General features: G+C 38.6%; 1 protein-coding gene across 5 annotated transcripts in view; it reads left to right on the plus strand.

Annotated features, from left to right (window-relative positions):
* The window catches only part of SH3KBP1 (SH3 domain containing kinase binding protein 1), a 212,147-nt gene that overhangs the window by 132,284 nt on the left and 58,438 nt on the right, over nt 1-21,425 (plus strand). For all 5 annotated transcript variants that reach the window (XM_064707594.1, XM_064707574.1, XM_064707585.1 and 2 more), the window contains one exon: nt 17,900-17,975. In XM_064707594.1, the coding sequence (XP_064563664.1) occupies nt 17,900-17,975 (76 nt within the window). The remainder of the gene's footprint in view (nt 1-17,899; nt 17,976-21,425) is intronic.

Here is a 21,425-nt window from a genome sequence, read left to right on the forward strand (position 1 = left end):
GGACATGACTGAAGTCATGGTCATGTGCAGTAATAGTCAAACTCACCAACAGATGAGTTTTTAGAAGAAATATGTTATGCAGACAGGCTGTGCGTCCTGAGAAAATTCAGGGTAACACTCTTGAAGCAGCACAATATTTATGGTCAAATAGAAGTGCCTGTCTCACATATTTCACCTCAGCTTAAACACATTTAAACAGGTGCTTATGCTTACTTCTCTTTTTTCCTTTTTCATATTGTAGTAGCTTATCTAAAGCTTCTGTTGCTAGGCTGGACTTCCTTCCAATATAATCTGTATGTGCTTCCATTGTTCTAACAAGCTGTCATTTTTTCCTCTCCTGTATCTAAGAATAAACCTCTACAAGTACAGGAAAATTATTTCAACCAATACATTTCTTAGTCTGAGTTAACTGTATTGGTTTGATTTGTGAGTTGAGGCTTCAGCTTGGAAATGCTAAAGACCATGATAGATTAATATAAAATGTCTTAAAAAGCTATTTTTATCTTTCTGAAAACTGTCCTTTCTTCAGAAGAGACTACTGAGTATTTTTTACATTTTCCACTTGAGATGTATTTGTAACTTTCTTCAGGCAAAACTTTTATTGTTGGCTAGCCATGGTGGATTAGATTAGAGCTAGATTTCATGAACATCCTTTGATGAGATCACAGTACTGTTTGCCACAACTTAGTGTAAATTATATACACAGCCATCAACCCAGGGAGTATTGCAGACTCTGTAATGATTTAATATAAAGGGGGAAGCTTTCATGGCTCCAGAGTCAGCAACTTGTAAGATCTAGTTAAGTGGATTTTAGGGATCCTTACTGCAAAGCACTAAATTCCTACAGGAGTTTTTATTTTTTTATATATTCAGTATGTTTTGGATAGGAGAAATGGAGAAGAACTAATGGAAGTAGACACAAGGGCTAGAAGGACTAGAAGCTCTTGTCAATTATTAAGTCTACCTGTCCTTTGTAATAAGATAAAAATTTGTAAACTCTGAGACTGAATGCCTGCAAGGTCTGAGTTTCTATTTTGAGCCAGCAAGCAGGGAACCCAGAAACTGTGCTGAGAGTCTGTCTTTGCACACCTGTTCTGACAGTTCCTGCCTGCCTGCCTGCCTGCCTGCCTGCTTGCAGGAAACATTTTTACCCTTAATTTTCAGTTGTCATTCAAAGAGAAGTCTTTGAGAGACACAAGTTGGAGACTCCTGTGTTTCTGAGCCAGCTGAGGATGCACCCATGGTGCATGGCCAGCCCTGGCTGTGTGTGCCACGTGTGTCTGCAGCCCACAGCCACTTGCTTTGCCTCTCCCATGCCTTTGGAAGTGCTTCTGCCCTAACAGAAATGTTGGAGTCAGTGCTCAAAATCCTGAGATTAAAAACGAATGCAAGCAAAACCACCTGGTACTGACTAGCAACACTATGGAAAACACCTGCTGAGGCAGAGAGCACACAGTGGGAGCAGCAAGTGTGTGTGCAGCACTTTGCACTTGAAAGCACAGGTTTCTGGCATCCCTTTCTTCAGAGACAGCCACCAGCAGTGGCAGCAGCAGACGTGGCAGCATCAGCAGTTTGTCGGATTCCGTGTAGGAACAGAGGAGGCACTCATCTGTTCAAGCCACATTCATGTTCTGCTTTGAAGCTTCTGTCTGCTACAGTCTGGCATCACTGTCCTGAGCATTTATTCTGGTGCCATCTTGTGAGGAAAGCTGCAGGGGAAGAAGGGCCCTGACCCCTTCTGCAGCTGTCCTGAGAGCAGGGCTGCCTATAGCAGGGTCTCTCTTCTTTGCTGGTATAACTTCCCATTCCTTATGGAAACAGGATTTGTGCTTTTCTTTCATTATGTGAAAAAATAGTACAGGTTTGCAAATGGTGGCTGATGTTCATGAGGCAGCCTGGACATTATAAATAAATAGTTTAAATTATTTACTACCCTATTCTGGAGGAATAAGAAGGAGAGGTAGGGGAATTAAGATTGACAGGGGAGAGTTGAAAAGCAGCTTGTCCTGTTTTAGGGAGGCAGACTCAAAGCAGGACCTAGTACTAAGGGAATAGAATGGGAAATGCAAGATTAGGTTTAAAGAGAGGTACAAATTCGCTATCTTCAGCTGACAGTGACTCTCTGCTGAGTCACCGAACTGTGCAATGTGAGTGAAGGGTGACTCCTGATCTCCTGTATGCTTCCTTCCTTTCTGTGCTTTCATGTTCTGCCACTTTGGTTTCTAAAATGTTCAAGCTGTCTGAACAGAGTTGTGCAGGTATCGATGACATGGTTCAGCTTACACATCAGCCTGCACTACTGTTTTTGGCAAAGGATTGCCAGAAAGGTGTGGAACACACAAAGGATGTGTGTTACTGTGTTACTCACACACGGGTTTGGGCTGCCTGTGAGGTTTTATTAGGCTTTTTTTTTTTTTATTAAAGCAGCTATTTGACTCTAAATAATTGCAAGTTAGTTGTTCATGCCACAAGACTTTACATGTATACAGTTGGACTTTATTCAGGAAAAATTTGAAAGAAACACACCAAACATATGCATGAAAGTATTTTCAACTGTTTCTGACTCAAGCTGCTCGAGGAACATCTTAAAATAGAAGCAGAGTAGTGTAAGAAATATTGATAGTACAAGTTATTCCTGAAAGCAACGTGGAAGGTCTGATCTGTCCTCCTGGGGCACAGCCCTGGGCTTCTGCCAGACTGAGTTCTCCTGGAGGAGTGCTCTGTTGGAAGGAAAACTGTTATTTCAGTCATGGTTTTGATTAGGAAATCTTAGGATGCTCCAGTCAGAAAAACAGGATGTGTAGGTTCAAGCTAATGGAATTTTATTTCATAATAGGATGGCAATAAAAGTCTATATGTTTTAAGTTCTCTGGGTCCATCTGGTGATCATTAGCTTGCAAGTCACTGTAAATCTCTGAATTTCAGTTGTACCATTACCAGGCCTTTTACCCCAATGGCATCCTAAAAGAAGAATTGCTAAAAACCTCAAAATGCTTTGCTTACGTAGCTTACAATAAAGCTGATTTCCTGAGTTCCACAGATACCTGATGGAGCTGTAAACAGAATTTCTAGGAACTTTTGTCTCGTGTTTCAACAGTACAGAGAAAATGCTTCAGAAGGTGACAGTACTGACATGCCAGCTAGCTTAGTTACTGTCTGATGAGTTTAAGAGGACTGGTTCCTGAATCAATATGATATGTTCATTAATAGCAATAAAATCTACCTAAGCAAAATTAATTTATATACATCGATCTGAAAAGATTTTAATTAGTGTAATGAAGACTTTAGGGATAACATTTTTATAAACCATCCTGGTGGTTCTCAGTAAAATGTATTTTTCTTTCTTGCTCCATTTGGATTTTGTTAGATGGTATTTCTGATTTTTAATTACTATATCTGACTTGTTGCATTTAATAACTTTGACAAGATTATAAAGCAATTATAATGAAATAACTTCTGATAATCTTTAAACACATTACCTTTGAAAATTGAAGAAATAGTTATACAAAAAAAAATAAATTACCTGCCTTGAAATTTACTTACACCACTTTGAAAATTACATAAATAAAAATGTTGATGAATGTAAACCAAACTGAATATAACCTTTAAAGTGAAATCTATGCCCTCATCTTTTGTTGTCTATTTAGCTTTACTAGCTTGTGGAATTTTTCTGAAATGTTTTCTTTCTTTATATTTTTCCTAGTTGAGGTTTATTTTTTAATCGTCAAATGGAAATGAGAGTGTATAGTATCTTGTGGCTTGCTTAAATATAAATCTTTAATTTCTTCCAAATCATCTGTGTCTTTCCCTCCCTTGACCTTATTCAAACATTTTAAAGTTGAATGTTTTTAGGGAGGCAACATTAAGAATTTATAAGATTTTAATGGAACAGTGCATCATATTAATGATATTTCAGTTTCTTGAACATTTTTCTTTAAAAACAAAACAAAGACATAAGTTCCATGAAATTTCAACCTTTCTTCCCACCCCCAACAGGAAGACCAATACATTTAGAATTTGTCATAAACTCATTTGCCAATAGAGTTATTTGCGAAATTTACTGCCTGGGCTGTTCACACAAGTTCTGTAAATGGTCACTCACATCCTTGCTTTCTTTAGCTGGTGGTCTCAAGAAGCCAGGAAAGTCTAAGCTGGAAAGGAGAGGAAACTTCTTGCTGTGAGTGAGCAGGGGTAGGAAAAGGTGCAGGTTTCCTGTGCAACAAACAAGTGGAACTTTTGTTTCCTGGGGATGGCCCGGGCCGTGAGTCAGTGTCAGGGCTGGCTCCGCTGGGCTGAGCTCATGCAGGGCAGGGCCAGGACTACAGAGCTCCTCTTGGACACCTCCGGCTGCCGAGAGGCAGCTTGGCTTCACAATGGGAGAGGAGGTATTTATTTTACAATTAGCTGGGGTTTTCTTTCTGTGGCTGTTTAAAAATTCATAGTAAAATATACTCTGCATAGCACAGGCTTCGTCTGTAGGGTTGTCTGGCTCTTCTGCACACTTTGGAGATGCTGGCTAGGTAAAATAAAAGAAGGAAAAGAGTGCTGAGGATCCTGAAATCCATTCCTGCTGTGGAGGTCCATATTAGAACAGGGGGTTACTTTTGTGTGAAAACCATATTCTCTTCTGGCTCTATTTAGCTTGCATTTTTTCCTTTCTGCCTGTTTGGCCATTAAACTTGCACACGTGTTTTCTGTTTCTATATGATGTGGTTTCAATTTTCTTACTCTAAAGAATAATGCAAGTTTAGAGTTAAGCAAGACAAGTTTTAAAGTCTTTAGGATGTGTTGCTCTTTCATATGTTTGCTTAGTAAGTGAAAATTCACCACCCCCCATCCTGTGTTTTTTCCTTCCTAAAGACACCGACAAAACTGTACTTCTTGTTAGAAAAAAGAGGAAGAGCTTCACTAATTCCTCTTCTGTGTGAGGTGCCATTTGTCCAAGTGAGGAAAATGGATATGAATGAATGTTTTAGAAAATTATACCGTGGTAATGAAACCTACATGGAAATTATCCATTTTTCTCTCCAAGAAAAAAAGGAACTAGAATCAACTGTTGCTTGTAAAATTTTATAGAAAGTTGAATGGAGAGATACCAAATAAACTGTTAATTATTTGCAGAAACTTTGGGAGCTCTTAGTATCTTAGTATAAATTTCCCTCAACTTTGGCTTTTCACAGCAAAAGTCAGTAAGCTGTGTGCAGAAATGAAGGAACAAGTTTTTTGAGTTGCCTTTCCTCCTAAAATGTGCCATGTGTCTTGTTTTCTGCCTTAAATATAGAAAAGAGGAAGGAGGAAAGTAGTGTGAAAGGATCATGGATGAGCCAGGCACTTGGTAAGATAAAAAATCTGTAGACCAGTCTCTAAAAAGCCTTTTTAATGCTTTGTGTGTGTTTCTATAGGAGATTTTTGGCATTCTGTGTTTCTAAAATAGTCCTTAAATACTGGAGATGTGAGCTCATATTATTACATTTAGTTGGCTAAGGGCTTTATGAAAGCTTCCCGATAGAAGCCAAGGAGAGGGAGAGAGGGGAGGTCCTGCTGCAGCAGTGCCCAGGGGCCAGGCAGGGACTGCTGGTGGCTCCTTGCCATGCACGGCCACACAAAGAGCAGAGCCCTCCACCTGCACAGCTGACGCTTCCCTCGCAGCAGCCTCTGTGCCTAAAGCACCTGCTGGAAAGAAAAGCTGAAACACATGGTGGAGGTCATTTTCCATTTGTGTTTTGAGTCACTTGTTGCTCTGCAGTCTTCCCTGTAAGTGTTAAAAATAAAAATATCGCCCTATTCTTCCTCAGTAACTTCTGATTTAAGTGATGTAAGGTGAAGGGGAAAACCCCAAATCGAAAAAAAATTAAAACTAATCTGAGGAGAAAAGAAGTATTATTCCAAAATGGAATAAATATTTGTTTTCAGCACAAAATCTGGGATAATCTGCATGACAATATGAGTTTGTTTTATTGTTTATTATAATTGAATTTGAAAAATGTCATTGAACAGCTACTTGTCGGTTTGTTGACAACATCATAACTTTCACAAAAGAGCTAAGAAATATTGTTGCCACTTTGAAGAGGATGATATTAAAGAAGAGACATTCCCTGCTTAATGTTTTCATAGATTTTTTTATTCTTCTCAGAGATGGAAGTAGCTGCACTGCTTCCCTTACTGCTGCAAAAGGAAGTGGAGATTCATGTAGCAGTTGTAAGGTTCAATAATTGTTGTAAAAGAGGGAGGTTTTCTAACCATGTTCTTAGGCTGCATGGTGCAGTCTGGATCATGCAAGTTGCAAGCTGCAATCTAGACAGGCATGGTTCTCTTGGGAGAGTAGGAAGGAATTTCATTCACTCACTGCAGACTGACTACAGTATTTTTCCTAGAAGAAATAGAAATTAATTGTGAATGGCAACCTGCAAATTGTAAAATTCATTACAAAGAGAGCAAGGGGGCATATTTCCTTTACATTTATGTGAAGGAAAGTAAAAAAGGAGAATGAAAAATAAACCAGGGAAGAAAGAAGGCTTTCTGCTTAAAAAAATACTTTTGATACAAAAGCACCTTCTAGCATTACAAATCTGCAGCTTGAGGAAAGAAGAAAATGAGCTTGTTCATCGTGCTCATTGTGATGTGCACGCTTCCAGAGCTTTGAGATCAGGCAGCTGGGAGCATGCTGTGTGGGCTTCATTCTGTGCTTGCCTTTTATTTCATTTACTTAAGTGCTTTTACTCATCAGTGGTTCTAATATGTCTCGCTCCAATTGTTTCAGCAGCATCTATCTAATCTAAACTCTTCTGTTCACTTTCTCACCATTAACCTTTTAGCAAGGCAGATTTTTAGTTCATTAATGGTTTGAAACTGACAGCCTGACAGCATCAAATGCCAGGAGTCCAAATTTTACAGAAATACTGACGATCTAATGCATGCAAGTTAAGGTATATAGGTTTCTCTCCTGTCCAACACATCAAGCATGTTGGAAGGAAAAAAGCCTCTCCAGTCCCCTCCCTGCCCACAATTTCAAATTTTTTTTTCAAATGTCAAAATATGAAGTTACAACAGTTTTAGAGTCTAAACTTACCTCTTAGTAGAACAGATTTAACTGTGGAGTACAATGCAAAAAGCAAAATGTGCACTCCAAGCTATCCAGAGTTTTACTGGGAGTGATGTTTCAGTGTTCATGGTTTTGTTTCTACTCCCTCTTTCATCCAAGATGTTAAACCAAAACCTTTGCATTGCATGGTTTACCTACCTATTTCTTTGAATGTTATTTCAGATAGCACAGATTTCTCTGGTGAGTTGCATAATGCTGATGAAGATATTCTTCATCTGTGGTTTGAAGACTGATGGCTTCCTAAATACCTGGTAGTTTTAGTGCTTGGATGAGACATTTGGTGCTGGCTCAGGTCATTTCTAAATGGAGCTCAACAGCTGGAAACAGGAACAGAAGCAATTTTCCATTTAAGCAGCTCAGAAATTGCTGAAGGGATGTTTTGTCATTGCAAATGGGAAGTTAGGAGTCTGTGCAGCAGCCTCTCTAATTAGAAATCTTCCCCACTATGAAGGTTTGAGACCCCTCTAAATGCAGAAATATAAATTACATGAATGTGGACGATACAGTTCAGCATAAACATCAATTTCATCACTGAGAGAACAGTTTTTATTCACACTCTGAAATATTGTGCATCTCAAGATGTCTTAAATCTCTAGTGGTTTCTCAGCAAAAGCTGGTAACAGTCAAAGCCCTTCCAGACAGCTTGACTGGAAATAAATCAGAGTTCATTCAGGAGGTTGGTAAGTTGTACAAGGTTTCACTTAGTGGGGTTGTGATGGACATAATCCACCTTACAGGTCATAGCATGTTTGAGGTGGCTAAACAGGAAATGTAAATATACATTTCTGTACTGTGGATTTGTCTTTTTCATTGCAATAGCTGACTGTCAATCCAGTATTTGATTTTTATAATCTTTTAGATTCATAGTGGGTTTTCCACTATGGGTATTCAATATTCCATTTCCCTATGTTAAAGGATAATAATTCTTGGAAACTGGAGGATCTTGGGAAATCTGTAGTTCAGATCAGAACTGTGTCTGGAATCTCATTGTGCCTCCTCAAGAGGTCAATTCTGCAGGCCTGGGGATGATGTTGGAAATGTTGCACAAAGAAATTCCTGTGGGCAGTCTTAACAGCCTCTAATAATTCTAAAATTTGTATTAAAACCATAAAGGATCTTTGTTCCTTGCCAAATCACGTCGTCACATTTTCATTGCATGTGACATTTTAGCACCTGTAGCTCCTGTGAAAGAGTTACAGTCTGCTGGAGCACACACTGTGGGAAGGAGTTACCTCCCTCTGTTTGTTTTGAATATGGCACCTGCTAATTTCATCTGATAGCCCTTAATTTTAATTACTGGAAGAGATGAGTGAGTCCTTAATTTTTATTACTGGAACAGTTAATGAGTGACTCCTCCGTATCTATCTTCTCCCCTGATTTTTATAGACTTGTGTCACCTGTATCTTTTTTTCCCAGAATGAGGGATCTGTTCCATATGTTTGATCATTCTTGGGGACTTTCTGTCTTTTTCAGTCCCTTTGAGAACTCAGGGGGTTTGTGTGTGAGGGCAAAAGGAGGTGAGATCTGCTCACAATGACCAAGGTGTTGGATGAATTTATGCAGCATTTTTATAGCTTCTCATTGCTCTTTATTGCTTTCCAAAGTATTAGCAAGTATAGGTTTCAAAGCCTGTCATTTCTCTATTAAAATAGCACTTTTCCTGCAAATGTGTCATTTTATTTCTACCTGAATTTAGTTTCTGTCTTTTCCCTTTGGTGGATCATCTGGGAAAGTGTGGGAAACAAGAGCCTTGATCTAGAACAGCTCCACTGATCACCATGATAAAACTCTTTGTTTTCTGTCTTTTAATAAGTTACTTATCCAAGTTAATACCTTTTTTTAAAGGATGAACAGTAAACTCTTCCAAATCTCAATTTTCGTTTTGAATGTGCAGTGAGGTTACAATTTCAATCTTCTTCAGGAGCCAGAACCAGGAGCTTTTTAAATTTGTGTATTTTAATGAAAATTGCTGTGAATTGGCTATGCAAAATAGAAGAGATAATACAGGACTTGTATAAAGACAACACTGTATGCCACAACATCATTATCGAATTATTTAGTTATTAGGTAGCTGGATTTATAGCTTTATTGCTAATCTGTAGATATATAGATCCAGATAGATAAGGACAGATCTTTAGAAAGATTACCTGGCTGCTGTCCTGGCAGGTAACATGCATGGACTACACAACAAAGATATTTAAAAATAGCAACTATTGTGAGATTCTGGTGATTGAATTTAGGTGTCTGGGATGTTGCTTGTAGAAAACAAGCAGTCTTTCTTCATAGTCTGAAGACTAAAAAGCATTATTAGGGCAGGAGCTTTCTTTATCCCAAAGATGAATTACATGCTAAAGGGACTGTTTTACCTCCAGTGACAAAAGGGAAGCCTGCAGGGTCTGGCATCTGGCTCACAGCTGATGCTTGAATGAAGTTAACTCAATCTTGAAGAACTACATCGGAACGCTAAATCTTGACAAAACCAGCTGAATGTCATTGTACTAAGAAGTATAAGCAGATTATATGTAAACTGTGAGGCTCATGTAGTCACAACAGAACAAAGGGTAGTATGAAACCCTAAATTTTAAGATTTCTTAGCTTTTCAGTGGTTAAGTAAGAAATTATGCTAAATAATCACTAAAATAATAAGCAATTGTGAGTAACATACTCAGTAGATAAAATTTGATTCATACAAAATAAAAACAATAAATCAAGCTTAATTGCAGGACCTAGTGCCTTCTCATAAAGGAAATATACCCCTGGAAAATCTATCAAAGAACTTAGTCTCATCTTTAGTTTTGGAGTAACAGACTCTGAGCCAATAGGGAGTGTCAGCACATACTGATTAAATGATCCTGCTCTTCCTTTCTCCCTCCCTTTTCTTCTGTATGTAATCCTTCACAGTGCTATGCCAAAAGTAGTACAGGTTTGTCATTTTCCTTTTATTTTGCCACAACCATATAAATAATTCCTTCTCTGTCCAGCAGGTGATTTTCAAGGACTTCCCTTCAAGTGATGTTCAAAAACTTTTTGTTGTAGTTAGGTAAAACGCCAGTAAATTCTTATACTAAATATTTCAGAAGTTACAGTTATTTTGAAAACTGGAATGCCTTTTAATCAAAATAAAATGCAACTACTCCTTAAGCATTCAAAAATTTATACTTAGGCTTGATGTAGTTTAAACATTTTAACCAAGGACTAAAACTTGTTTTACTTCTTGTCAACTGTAAGAAAGAATCATATAAGAAGAATAAATATCAGTGATGAGTCAGAAAAAAAAGCCCCAGAAAAATAATGTTTTTTTCTAAAATTTCCCTTGTCTGGGGACCTCAGTTCTGTTTCCTTTGCTTTGTTTACTTGCTTGCTTGTCTGCTTGGATTCCAGGGCTGTGAGAGTGGATGACAGATGCAGTAATTGTAAGATGCTCTGACAATCAGTGCTGTATTTCTAGGGCACCAAGTGAGCTAAGGGTGGTGTAATGTAATCACAACCTGTTCACCATTCTCTGTGATGGGTATTGTAGCAGGATTTAGACAGACATGCTATTTTTATACACACCTTGTCTTTTCTTTCTTTTTCTTTCTTTGTAGTCAAGAAGTAACACCTGAATTGAACACTAGAAAGCCTTTTTCCCCCAAATACCTTTAGTTTTTCTGCATATGCATGCTAATTCCAAAAGCCTTTAACATTCAAGCAGCATATTCTTGTTGACTACTTGAATATTGCTTTCCTCTAAAGCACTGATGGTGTTGTGGCCAGTTCCCAGTGGGCTGATGTACATGAGCATTTATGGGGCCTCCACTCCTTCACTCTTGACTTGTGTTCATTCATTGTGTTCATTTCCAAGGAGCTCCAGTGGGATGAGGGCTTGGTCTTTTGCTTTGAAACAACAGGATGCTTATTTGGAGGATCATCTTTTATTTAGAGATTGTTGATTTTGTCTAGACAGAGAGAATTAAGATGTTGGAAGTTCATATGCCTTTCACAGCATCTAAATACGGGGGCTTGCAATCTTACTGCAGAAGGGTAAAGCCTTTCACAGGTAAAATCTTTTTCAAAATTAGAAAAAGGACTTATTTCTTTACAAAGATATGATGTAAGTCAGAAGACCTCTGTTCATTCAAGTCCAAGTGTCATCTAAAATAGATATCAGTTGGAAAAAACTGCCCTTTAATCTGCTGGAATACGGACAAAGTGTGAAAATGTGCCTTTGTCGAATGGAAGAAAGTATAGTTTGACTATGTGAAAAGAAATTGTAATATGAAGCTTAAAATACTTTAATTGCTTTGTTGTCTGCATTCTGTGGAATGTTTACCAAACATCCCACTAAAAAGTTCGCTGAGTTGTGCTACATCTGATGCTTAGATGGTGGTGGTTAGGGGGACCGTTCTTTAGGGAAGCATCATCTGGTATTTAGAGCTGAGTGATGTTCATGTTTCAACTTCTGAATGATTTAAAGGCAAGAGCTACTAAAGAGGAGTTTGAACCCTGGGTTTGAGGCAGAGTTGATTTATTTTTAAGCTCAAGCTGTGTGCCTCTGGAGAGGGACCCTGAACAAAGAAATCCCTGGGCCTTTACACCATCCCTGTTTGTGCCCAAGATGTTCACGTGCCCCACGTGCACCTCTTGGTCCAAGGGTGAATTATTGTCTGGGGTCTTCCAATGTCTCACTGCATTCTTTCTCCATGTCTACCTGGGCAGGCCATTACCTGCTCTTATCTCCCAGCCTCAGGGTGTCAGAGACTGGGCACCCTTATCTGAAGGTTCCCAGTCTTTGTTTCCTCCCCTGCTGAGCCAAGGGGAGTTCACCCACACCAGGCTGTGAGCTGGCAGTAGAAATGTGTGCAGTTTTGGCAACTGAGTCTCCCTGTATTGGCTGGGAGTGCATTGGGCAGATGTTCCCAACTGATTGGTGTTAAAAACCACCAATAATTGTACATGCACGTGGATAGTCTTTCTACCAAAGCAAAGCTGTAAAGAAAGTATTTACAGAGCAAGAAGCTACTGTAGAGGACTGAAGCAATCAAATGTTTAGACAGGTGTTTGGTTCCCTTTTCTTCAAGAACTTTTGTTTTCTTTATAAATGTTTCTTAAAATTCCCATTACCCTCTTTGAAGTCCCATGTGGTGACCCTTCAGAAAAGTGTTAACTCTGTCCTTTTGAGAAATCTCAGGATAGCAATACTTGATCATGCTATCACAGAAAGGGCTTTATGTGGAGCTGAATGTTGGTGGCATGGGAAAAAATGAAATCTTGGACATTTATTTTATTTCTGACAGAGTGAGAGCATTTTGACATCTGAAAGTCTTTGGGGTTTTTATATTTTTTCTCTTTTTCAGATTTTAAGGAAGAACAGATAGGATGGATAGAGCACTAGATGACACTCCTTAAGCACTTGATGCATATTAGAAAAAAAAGAATTAATATGGCTTTTCCCTTACGACACCAGCATTATACATAGTCAGTGAGAAGATGGTTTATGCTCCTGTTAATTCAGAGCTAGAAGACTCTAATAACCATTTCTGCTTCTTTGTGAACAAATGTTCTCAGTTAAAAAATTGAGTGTAAAATACATTGAAGGCTACAGCTTCTATACTCTCACTAATAGTGGCCCTGGATTTACATATAAACCTTTATATTAGAAAATTCTCATGCATATAAGCCACGTCTAAATATACTTAGGTGAATGTTAGGAGGAAGTATTGTGGTCAGAGAAACATGACACTTTTTTCCTCTGACCCGGTCATTGAGGTTTTCTGAAATTCTAAAAGTTGAAACGATACATAACTGCCTTTTCCTCCCTTGTACAAAGCACCAGTGCACATTGTTGTATTCACTATTCAAACTGACAAACTATGTTAAGCCTAATGTTTCTAGCTCATACGGCCCCTTTTTATGAATTCCTTAATGTCTGATGTATTCTTTAACAATATCTTCATAGAGTTGTATTCCAAGCAGCAGTTTCCAAATAATTTTATTTAGGATAAAGACCTCAATACACTTTTCAAAATAAATAACGATGCTGAGCAAATAAGCTATTGCTTCAAGAAGCCTGTATTGTTAAAGAAGCCTCAAAGGATAAGGATGCTACTTTGTGCAAAGTGAAACAGAACCTTCTGCATTGACCTATCTGTGCACATATGACAATTCAATTTGAATTTTCAGATTAAATATTCTAGATACACTAGATCTGAATAATGAAAGTAAATATACAAGTCAGTTTTCGGCCACAACAGAAAACCCTGAAATATAATGTTAAAATATCCTGAAGGAAGAAACTTGGTCACAGGTCTACTTTTCTCTCTCTGGTCAGAGCTCAATAGTTGTAGGAACAACCACAGTATCTTCAGGTGAGAAAAACTCAATTTGTTTATTGTCCACTTCATGTTCTGTTTCTCTTGTGTTGTTCTCTGCTGTTACAGGGACTGCAGTTGACACAAAATATATAAATGAAAGAAAATAAGACTGTTCAGATTGTACCATGACCTCATTTACCTGACTTTGTGGCCACCTAAGCAATTTTTGCAATCCCTGTTAATTCAGTATCAGGGGAAAGTGCTCTGCAGTGATGCAGATTTGCAGTGTGCCAAAATGCCATCGAGGCCCACAGACCTGGTTATTTGGTGCTGGGCTGTCCCTCCATTGGCTTCATTGACCAAGCATCAACACTGCCAGCTTGCTGCTAAATCTGTCTTGTCCCTCTGAATATCTGTACACCAAATCATGGTGATTTTTCATGCTTTTATCAGCTGTTGCTGCAGCAAGAGGGCACTTCATCCCTTTTCATCTTTAGGATTCTCTTGTCAGGAGATTAATGAAATTTGTGTCTGACAGCTAAATAATCTAATTATGCTCGCCTTGCAGAAATAGTGGGATTAAGATTCTGCCTGTTTTGTTGATAATATTCTGTTGTGTTAGGTGTCAACCTAGGCTTGGGAGTCAGAAAACACAAACTGTTTCCACTATATTTTTCTTGTGTGATAAGACTAAGCAAGTCAGAGTGATATATACAGAGAAATGCAAGTGGAACAAGGCTCACTGCCACCACCTAGAAAAGGGATTTATGATAATCAGCATGCTGGAGGAGGACAGATGAAAACTGAAATTTTAGGAGTGTCTTTAGGAGTGTCTCTACCACTGGGCTAGAGATACAAGAGCACAGAATGATATGCCGCCCTTCTTGCTGGTGATGAAACCATTCTGCAGTCAAGAATCCAAGGTAGTTTTAGAGAGAAAATGCAGACCTTCACTTGTCTTTGCAGCCCGGTATTTAGGACGCTACTGGGAGATGCCATTATGGACATTCTGGTTCATGCTGCATTTGACTTTTAATTGCAACCATTATTGACAACATGATGGATTTAGGTAAATGAAGTGAGACAGTTTATGCTGGGAGAGGTCAGGGATTGCTGACAGGGTTGAGGATCCTGGTATTGCATTTGGAATGTCTAAATTCCCAAAAAGTCCTTCAAGTTCTAAGTCTTTTGTGCCTGTGTCCCAAAGGGCTAAGATGTTGTTGCTTCTTAGGAATCCTGAGCCCGATAGGTAAGAATTAATCAGGTAAAAGACTAACAGCAAAGCTGGAGCTGTCTATCAGTACTTTATAGAACAGATCAATGTGTTTAGAAGGGCTTGGACCACCTTCTTATGTGAAGGAAAAACAGAGAAAGAGAAAGAAAGAATTTTATTGAAATCTTCAGTTCAACATATTGGGTGTTCTTTGCTCCCATGTTTCCTTTTTTTAGAAGTGAAGGTTTTGATAAATAGTACTGGGCCTTCAACTGAAGAAGACAACAAAATATCCTGTGGTAGCTGTTTTTGAGAAGAGGAGTCTATGTCATGCAGATGTGTATTGGATCAGCAAGAATTCAAGTTGGACTTACTTTGTTCTCCCCACCACTAAAAATTTGGTAGATATTTGACCTGTATGGGAGTATGAGTGACATAGAAGAGCTGGAGAAAGGGCAGGAAAGTTTCTGGCTTATATGGGAGATGTTACTGTCTCCCACTTTTGTTTTCTTGTCGGAAAAATTGGTAGCTCTGATAATAATGTTTGGCCTGGGTCTCCAAGTCTTAGCTATCCTGGAGTTTTTAGCCTGTTATAGCAAAACCATCAGATTTACCAGATCAAAGAGGATTCAGCATCTCTTAGAGTGAGGAGAGTTTATCTTGGGTATTTCCTAATGAACAAAAAAGTACTATATTAAGTTTCATGTAGGTGTTTTCAGAAAGTGGTGACACATTTTCCGTGCAAATGTAGACGAATTGGAAACATAAATAATAATTTTTAAATCCCACCTCCTTTAGAACCTCATAACAGGACAATTGAACTTGGCAGTTCAGATCCACCTGAAACCAGATTTGCATGACTTATCAATTTTTATTCCTTTTTGCTGTCATTGATGCTTTTTTCACCCCTAGAAATCCTAGAGTGTAGTCCCCTCACAATTAAAGAGTAGCAGTTCCACTTGTCTTCTGCTTTCCCTGTCCCACAACAAATTCGGATATCCCTTCTCACAGGAGTGGGTCCTATGCAGCCCTCATAAAAATTATTTTAATTCTTCTTCCTAGCTCCTAATAAAAGAGCAGCCTTGTTTGGATAGTATTCCCTTTTCTGTTCACAAATTGGTTCCCAATGCTGATTTATCACCTACACAGGCATTTATTCTGAATGAGCAGATGAAATAATGTTTTCAAGCATTGCTCTTGCACCTCCTTTTATATATTAGGAAATTACTTTGCATAATGGATTTTCCAGTAGGATACACAAATATCTTCCTTTTTACTCATTATTCTTTTGTTGTGATCTGTAGCTTGTTATATTTTAGCCTGTTGTGGGTTTATATGGTGTTTGGTTTCATGGCATAAAATCAATGATTCATGTATGGTAAAGCAATTACTAAAATATTTCCTTTAATTAACTGGTCTTGCATAATAATTTAATCTTTAAAATAACAAAACCTTCCCTAATTTAAAGAGTTTTCATATTCTTTCAGTGAGCATGTCTTTATTGCAGTGCAGTTTAGAGTATCTGCATTCATCATTTTCCTAAACAATTTCATGAAGCAGAAATAATAAAAAAAAAAAAGTGAATAAAGTGAATAAAAAAAAGTGAATAAAGGTTTGATGATGACTGAGCATGTACTGTGATATGCAGCTATCCTGAACTGCCCCATTTGCCTCTGAACCAGGAGCTGCCTTCCCAGTCTTGCTTTCATCTTGAAGGCATTCTGTACTTCTATCTGTGTAACTGCAAATGCCTGGTAGCTTCAAATTCTTCATTATATCTCTTTTAGTACAATTTTCACTGCTTTGCAGATAGATCTCAGATTTATAATCATCCTTCTTGACTTCAAACTTCTCCAGCACAACCAGGTCATGAACTTTTCTGTTTTGCTCTCTCTGAATTTGCAGATATCTGTCATCTCTTATTTTTCTTATTTCCAGCTAATGCCTCTTATCTTTCATTCCCGCCTCAGAAAATAGTTTGGGAGGTTCTCTAGAGTTTTGTTGTTTATTTCTCTTCCTTAGCAGTTCACAGACTCTGGATTCTGAGCAGAGTTATAAGCTCACAGAAGGTCAGGTGTTTCTTCTTCCACCTGCAAGTTAAGTTGCAATGGGATGATTTTGGGTATTGCAATTCATAGTCTGCATTGCTGCCAGCATGGATTTGATGATGTCTTGTGCACAACTCTCAGAACTATCCTTCCTCCCTATGTGCTCTTTTTACCAGCCTGAAATCCCTGTGTGTATTTGAGTCCTTTCCATAGATATATTATCACACATTACTGCATATTATTAACATGGAACTCTCAGTATTCTTTATACACCTTGGAATATTCAGCTACTCAAAGAGCTCTTCTCCTATTGCTTCTTACATTGACCAGTGTTTTCTTATGGACCTTGTGCTACTCAGCGCTGGCAGGGCTGGATCTCAGCACTCTGCTCTCTAAGCTGTCGCTCAGGAGGTCATGAAAGCCTGGAGGAGCTTCGTGGTGCTTGTGCAGACCTTGCAGGGAATGGCAGCTAGGGCTTTTCTGAAACAATTATGCTTATTTTCCCATCTACACATTGCTAGGATTTTAAAGATAGAACACTTTCTTCACAGGGAGACAAGCTAAGAGAGAGAGGGGATAGTATGCATATAATAGGAGAAGATACATAAAGATGAATATCACTGATTTTCTTCTATTTTATTTTGGTGAGGGCAGATGGTATTTATTCAATGTTACCTCAACTTACCTATCTGCAGTAGATTATTTCTTATTATAGTAGGTAATTGTAAATTTGTTACTTTTGCTAAAAAGATATTAAAAAATAATAAAATAAGAAAGAGATGTCGTCGATATAGAAATCACACTCAAACTAGAATGACTGAAATAAATATTCCTTGTATGAACGGAAGTCAAGTGAGTTCCTCTCTGCTGCTTCTTTCAGCTTTACTTTTGGTACTGAATAACATCTTTCCCTAAGTCATTTCATCGATTGCTTAATATTCAATCTACCAGTGAAACTTCTGTGAGTCTTCCCTGAAACTCAGGGAAGTGTTAAGGGGTTATCATTTAAAAATGTTAGAAACATTAGCAGAGGGAAATTAAAGGATCACATTTTTACTAATTCTTTATAATTTTGAAAAAAGTTAATCCCCAGTAACAAGCATAAGTACAGTTTATAATTTGCCTCTTTTTCCTTACTGTCCCTTTTCTACTCCTATATTTTGTATTTCCATTACTATTTTTATGTTGTCCAACTTTTAACTGAACCTGCAAATTTTAAAGAAGAATAATTATTTTTTTTCAGAGTGTTGGGAAGAAATTACCTCCAGCCACAGCAACTCAGGAGCCAACAAAAATAGAAGTGGACAGCAGAACAAAAAGTAGGTTTCATAGGTTTTTCTTTTTTGCACTTTGTGCTATTAAAATCAAGCTGAATGCTTTTCTTTGGTTTTGGTTAAAAGAGTGTCTTATATGTAAAAAAGTCAGGATACAGATAGATATATTTAGGATAAACTTTGAGTAGGTGGTACCTAGACAAAATGCTTTGTTTCACAGAATCCTCTAAATTGCTTTTGCTCTTGTGACCCTACCTCAAGTTTTCTGTTACCAAAAATCAAATTAAATTATGTGATAAACTTTCAGCCTTGAGGATACTTTGGAATTAATCAGAGCTGTATAAGATCCAAATTCAGGTTGTAACTTGTGGGTAGGTCATAGAAAAATTTCTCTCATTGCAAACGCCCTTGACTTTTTCCTTTTAAAAAAAAAAATATTGCAATTATTTTATTTTTATTTCTTTATGTAGCAGAAATAACACTATATGCATGGTATAGTTTGTATGGGAAATCAAAGAGAAGGCTTCAGGGCGACCTTCCAGCAGCCTTCCAGTACCTCAAGGGGACCTACAAGAGAGGTGGAGAGTGAATTTTTATAGGGGAATGTAGTGACAGGAGAAGGAGAAATGGCTTTAAACTGAGAGAGGGCAGGTTTAGATCAGATGTCAGAAATTTGTTGCTGTGTGCATAGTAAGGCACAGAGCAGGCTGCCCCGAGAAGGATGGCTGCCCCATCCCTGGCAGTGCTCAGGGCCGGGCTGGATGGGGCTCTGAGAGACCTGGTATAGTGAAAGGTGTCCTTGCCCATGGCAGGGCATTGGGACTAGGTGATCCTGAAGTTTCTTTCCAATCCAAACTGTTCTCTGATTCTCTGACCTTCAGTCCTTTTTTGCATCATTTCAGTGCTTAGCACTGATGAAGTAAGGATTAAATCTTTCAGGGATGTCTTTATGCTGTTCTAGGAAGGCATATGTAATCAGCTTACCAAATAACATAAATGTATATTCCCCATCTTTTGATTTTATTTATGTAGAGTTGCAAATAAATGTTACAGATTGTGGTGGAAAAGAGTAAGAGGGAAGAGACACACCTTAAAAAAGAAGCTGAATATAACAGAGCTGACTTTCTTTAAATATTGCCAAGTCCTTCTTCCTTGATGTGTTTATCCTTTTAGATAGCAGATAACATTTTGTCTCAGAACTGAAACCCATACAGACATATGTAGGAAAGCATCTGGATCAGCAGGGCAGAGTCTGTTTGAGGGAAGTGTGTGGTTGCAAACTGGTTTGCTCAGGTTTTCAACTCAGAGTTGCAAAAGCAGCTTAAAAGAGCTTTTAGTGAGTTATTGTCCATTAGCCCCACCACAATCACTGGCTTGCTACAACCTCTCATCTTGTGCCCCCATGCCAGCAGGCTCTAATGGGAAATACTGCATGGTTTCAATTGCCCTAAGGAAGTGAAAACTTGAAATACTGAAAATTGTGTGAACTGATAATGCAGAAGAGGGCTCCTGAAGGTGTTTTGGAATTGCCTTTGCCAGCCTGCAGGCTGAGCAGCTCAAGCTGACCTGAGGGCAGGTCCAGGGGCTTTCCCACCTGCAGCATTGACCCTTGTGTGGAAGCCAGGCTGCTTCTTCCACATCACCTGATACTTCTGACAGCTGAAGCTGCTCACTAAATCCCATCCCAGGGTATGGGAGGTTCAAATTTTCACATTTATAAATTGAGTGTGGAAACCTTCTGACCAATGGTTAGAAAACTGTATCTTCTACTGTGATCCACTTAGCTCTGGCTGAATGTATGGGAGACACTTTTCACTTTTCAGAGACACCATCAACACTTTTGGGCTCTGGATGGTCCCTTCTTTGATTTTTCCCAAGGACACACCTTTTTGGCAGAAAAATCCTCCTTCTGTCACTGTCTTCATTCAACATCCACTTTGTCAGAGTTGGTGAGAAGAGTGGACTACTTATTTGCACAGTATCTTGTTGCATTTTAACTAAACTGCATTATTTATTATTTTATCTTTTCTGGAATCTCTGAGGCCTCAGTAGCACTCTTGGCATCTCTATTCATGCTTGGGAAAGAGAAGCACATCTATAGGAAGGTCTGATGTAATGTAATTATATATAATTTTCTTAGCCCCAAATGACATCATTGAAGACACATTTCATTCAGCTGAAGTTGTCCTTCGCTTAAATTGAAAAACCTTTCAGTGCAAATGAAACATGCTCCAGTCTGTTTTGGTGTTTAATATAGGCAGAGGAATAATTTCTCCGTAATAAAATTAATGTCTGATAGTCAGAAATGAGGAGTATGAGCAGACCTTGGCACAGGACTATAATCTGTATAGTATTTGTCATTTCTCAAAAATTCAATTTTTACTTTTAACCATAAACAAGCTTGAAAAGGCATTCAGCCCAAGGAAGTTTGCAGTCTCAGAAAACTGGTGATTGTTCCCATTGCTGTGTTCAGCACAAAAGTGTCATTCCACCTTGGACCTCAAGTATTTTCACTTCTGCCTGGGATGGTCGTGTCCCAGTCCTGGCTGGAGTCTTTACCTGCTGAACAGCACAGACCCTGTGCCATTCTCCAAGGAAGCAGCAGGAAACAGAAGATCCATAGACTTAGTTCAGCGCAGAGGGGGAGCTTTTGGATACATGGTTTAGATTCCTTTGGGATTACTCTTGGAGATGAACGCTGCAGGCAGGACAGAGCTTATGTTGGGAGAGGAAGAATCCAGTTTTTAATTTTCCTCATTTATTTCCATGACTGATGATGTTACACCTTAGTGCCAACTGGATTAAAAAATGCAGTTGCATTGAGAAAAGAGAGAGGAAGCAGGCACCAGCAGCATCTTCCCTCTGCCCATGGGGCTTCATCAAGGAGTGATGGTTGCTGATTTTCTCACACTTGGATTCCAGTCTCCTTTTTTCTGTAACTTCTCTGATGTGGTGGGGCAGTGATCAGCAGTGAGGCACTTAATGTGCCAACTGCTCCTGGAACGTGCAAGGTGAGCTAAGCTCTGCAATGGGGTGAGTTGGCTGAAGCAAAAGGGAGAGGTGTGTGGTCTCTAAGGTGCACCTTCCAACAATACACTTTGTAAATCTCCCCGAAAACAAACTCACGATTTTGTGCTGACTCTTGAGGGCTAAAGAAAACTTTTTGCTCAAAGGAAGAGCACAGTGAAGGTACAAATCTTTACAGGGTTTGAGTGATCCCTTGGAAACATCAGTAATCTTTTACAAATGAGGGAATGCATCTTCAAAGAGAAAAGGGCAGAGCTATTTGTTCTAGATTTGTGGATTCCTAGATTTAGAGGAGTATTCTGCTCTTGAAGTTCCATCTCTGCCAAGTAGATAGGATGGCACATTAATGCATGAGTGTCTACAATCCTATTTCTGAAGTGGGATATATTGTTTTCTATGAAATAGCTTACTTTTAGTGTGAGTGGCTTGTGGTGAATAGCATGTGTTGTAGAAAATATATCTAAGTTA

The sequence above is a fragment of the Zonotrichia leucophrys genome, chromosome 1 (genome assembly GCF_028769735.1).
Source record: "Zonotrichia leucophrys gambelii isolate GWCS_2022_RI chromosome 1, RI_Zleu_2.0, whole genome shotgun sequence".
Classification (NCBI taxonomy): domain Eukaryota; kingdom Metazoa; phylum Chordata; class Aves; order Passeriformes; family Passerellidae; genus Zonotrichia; species Zonotrichia leucophrys.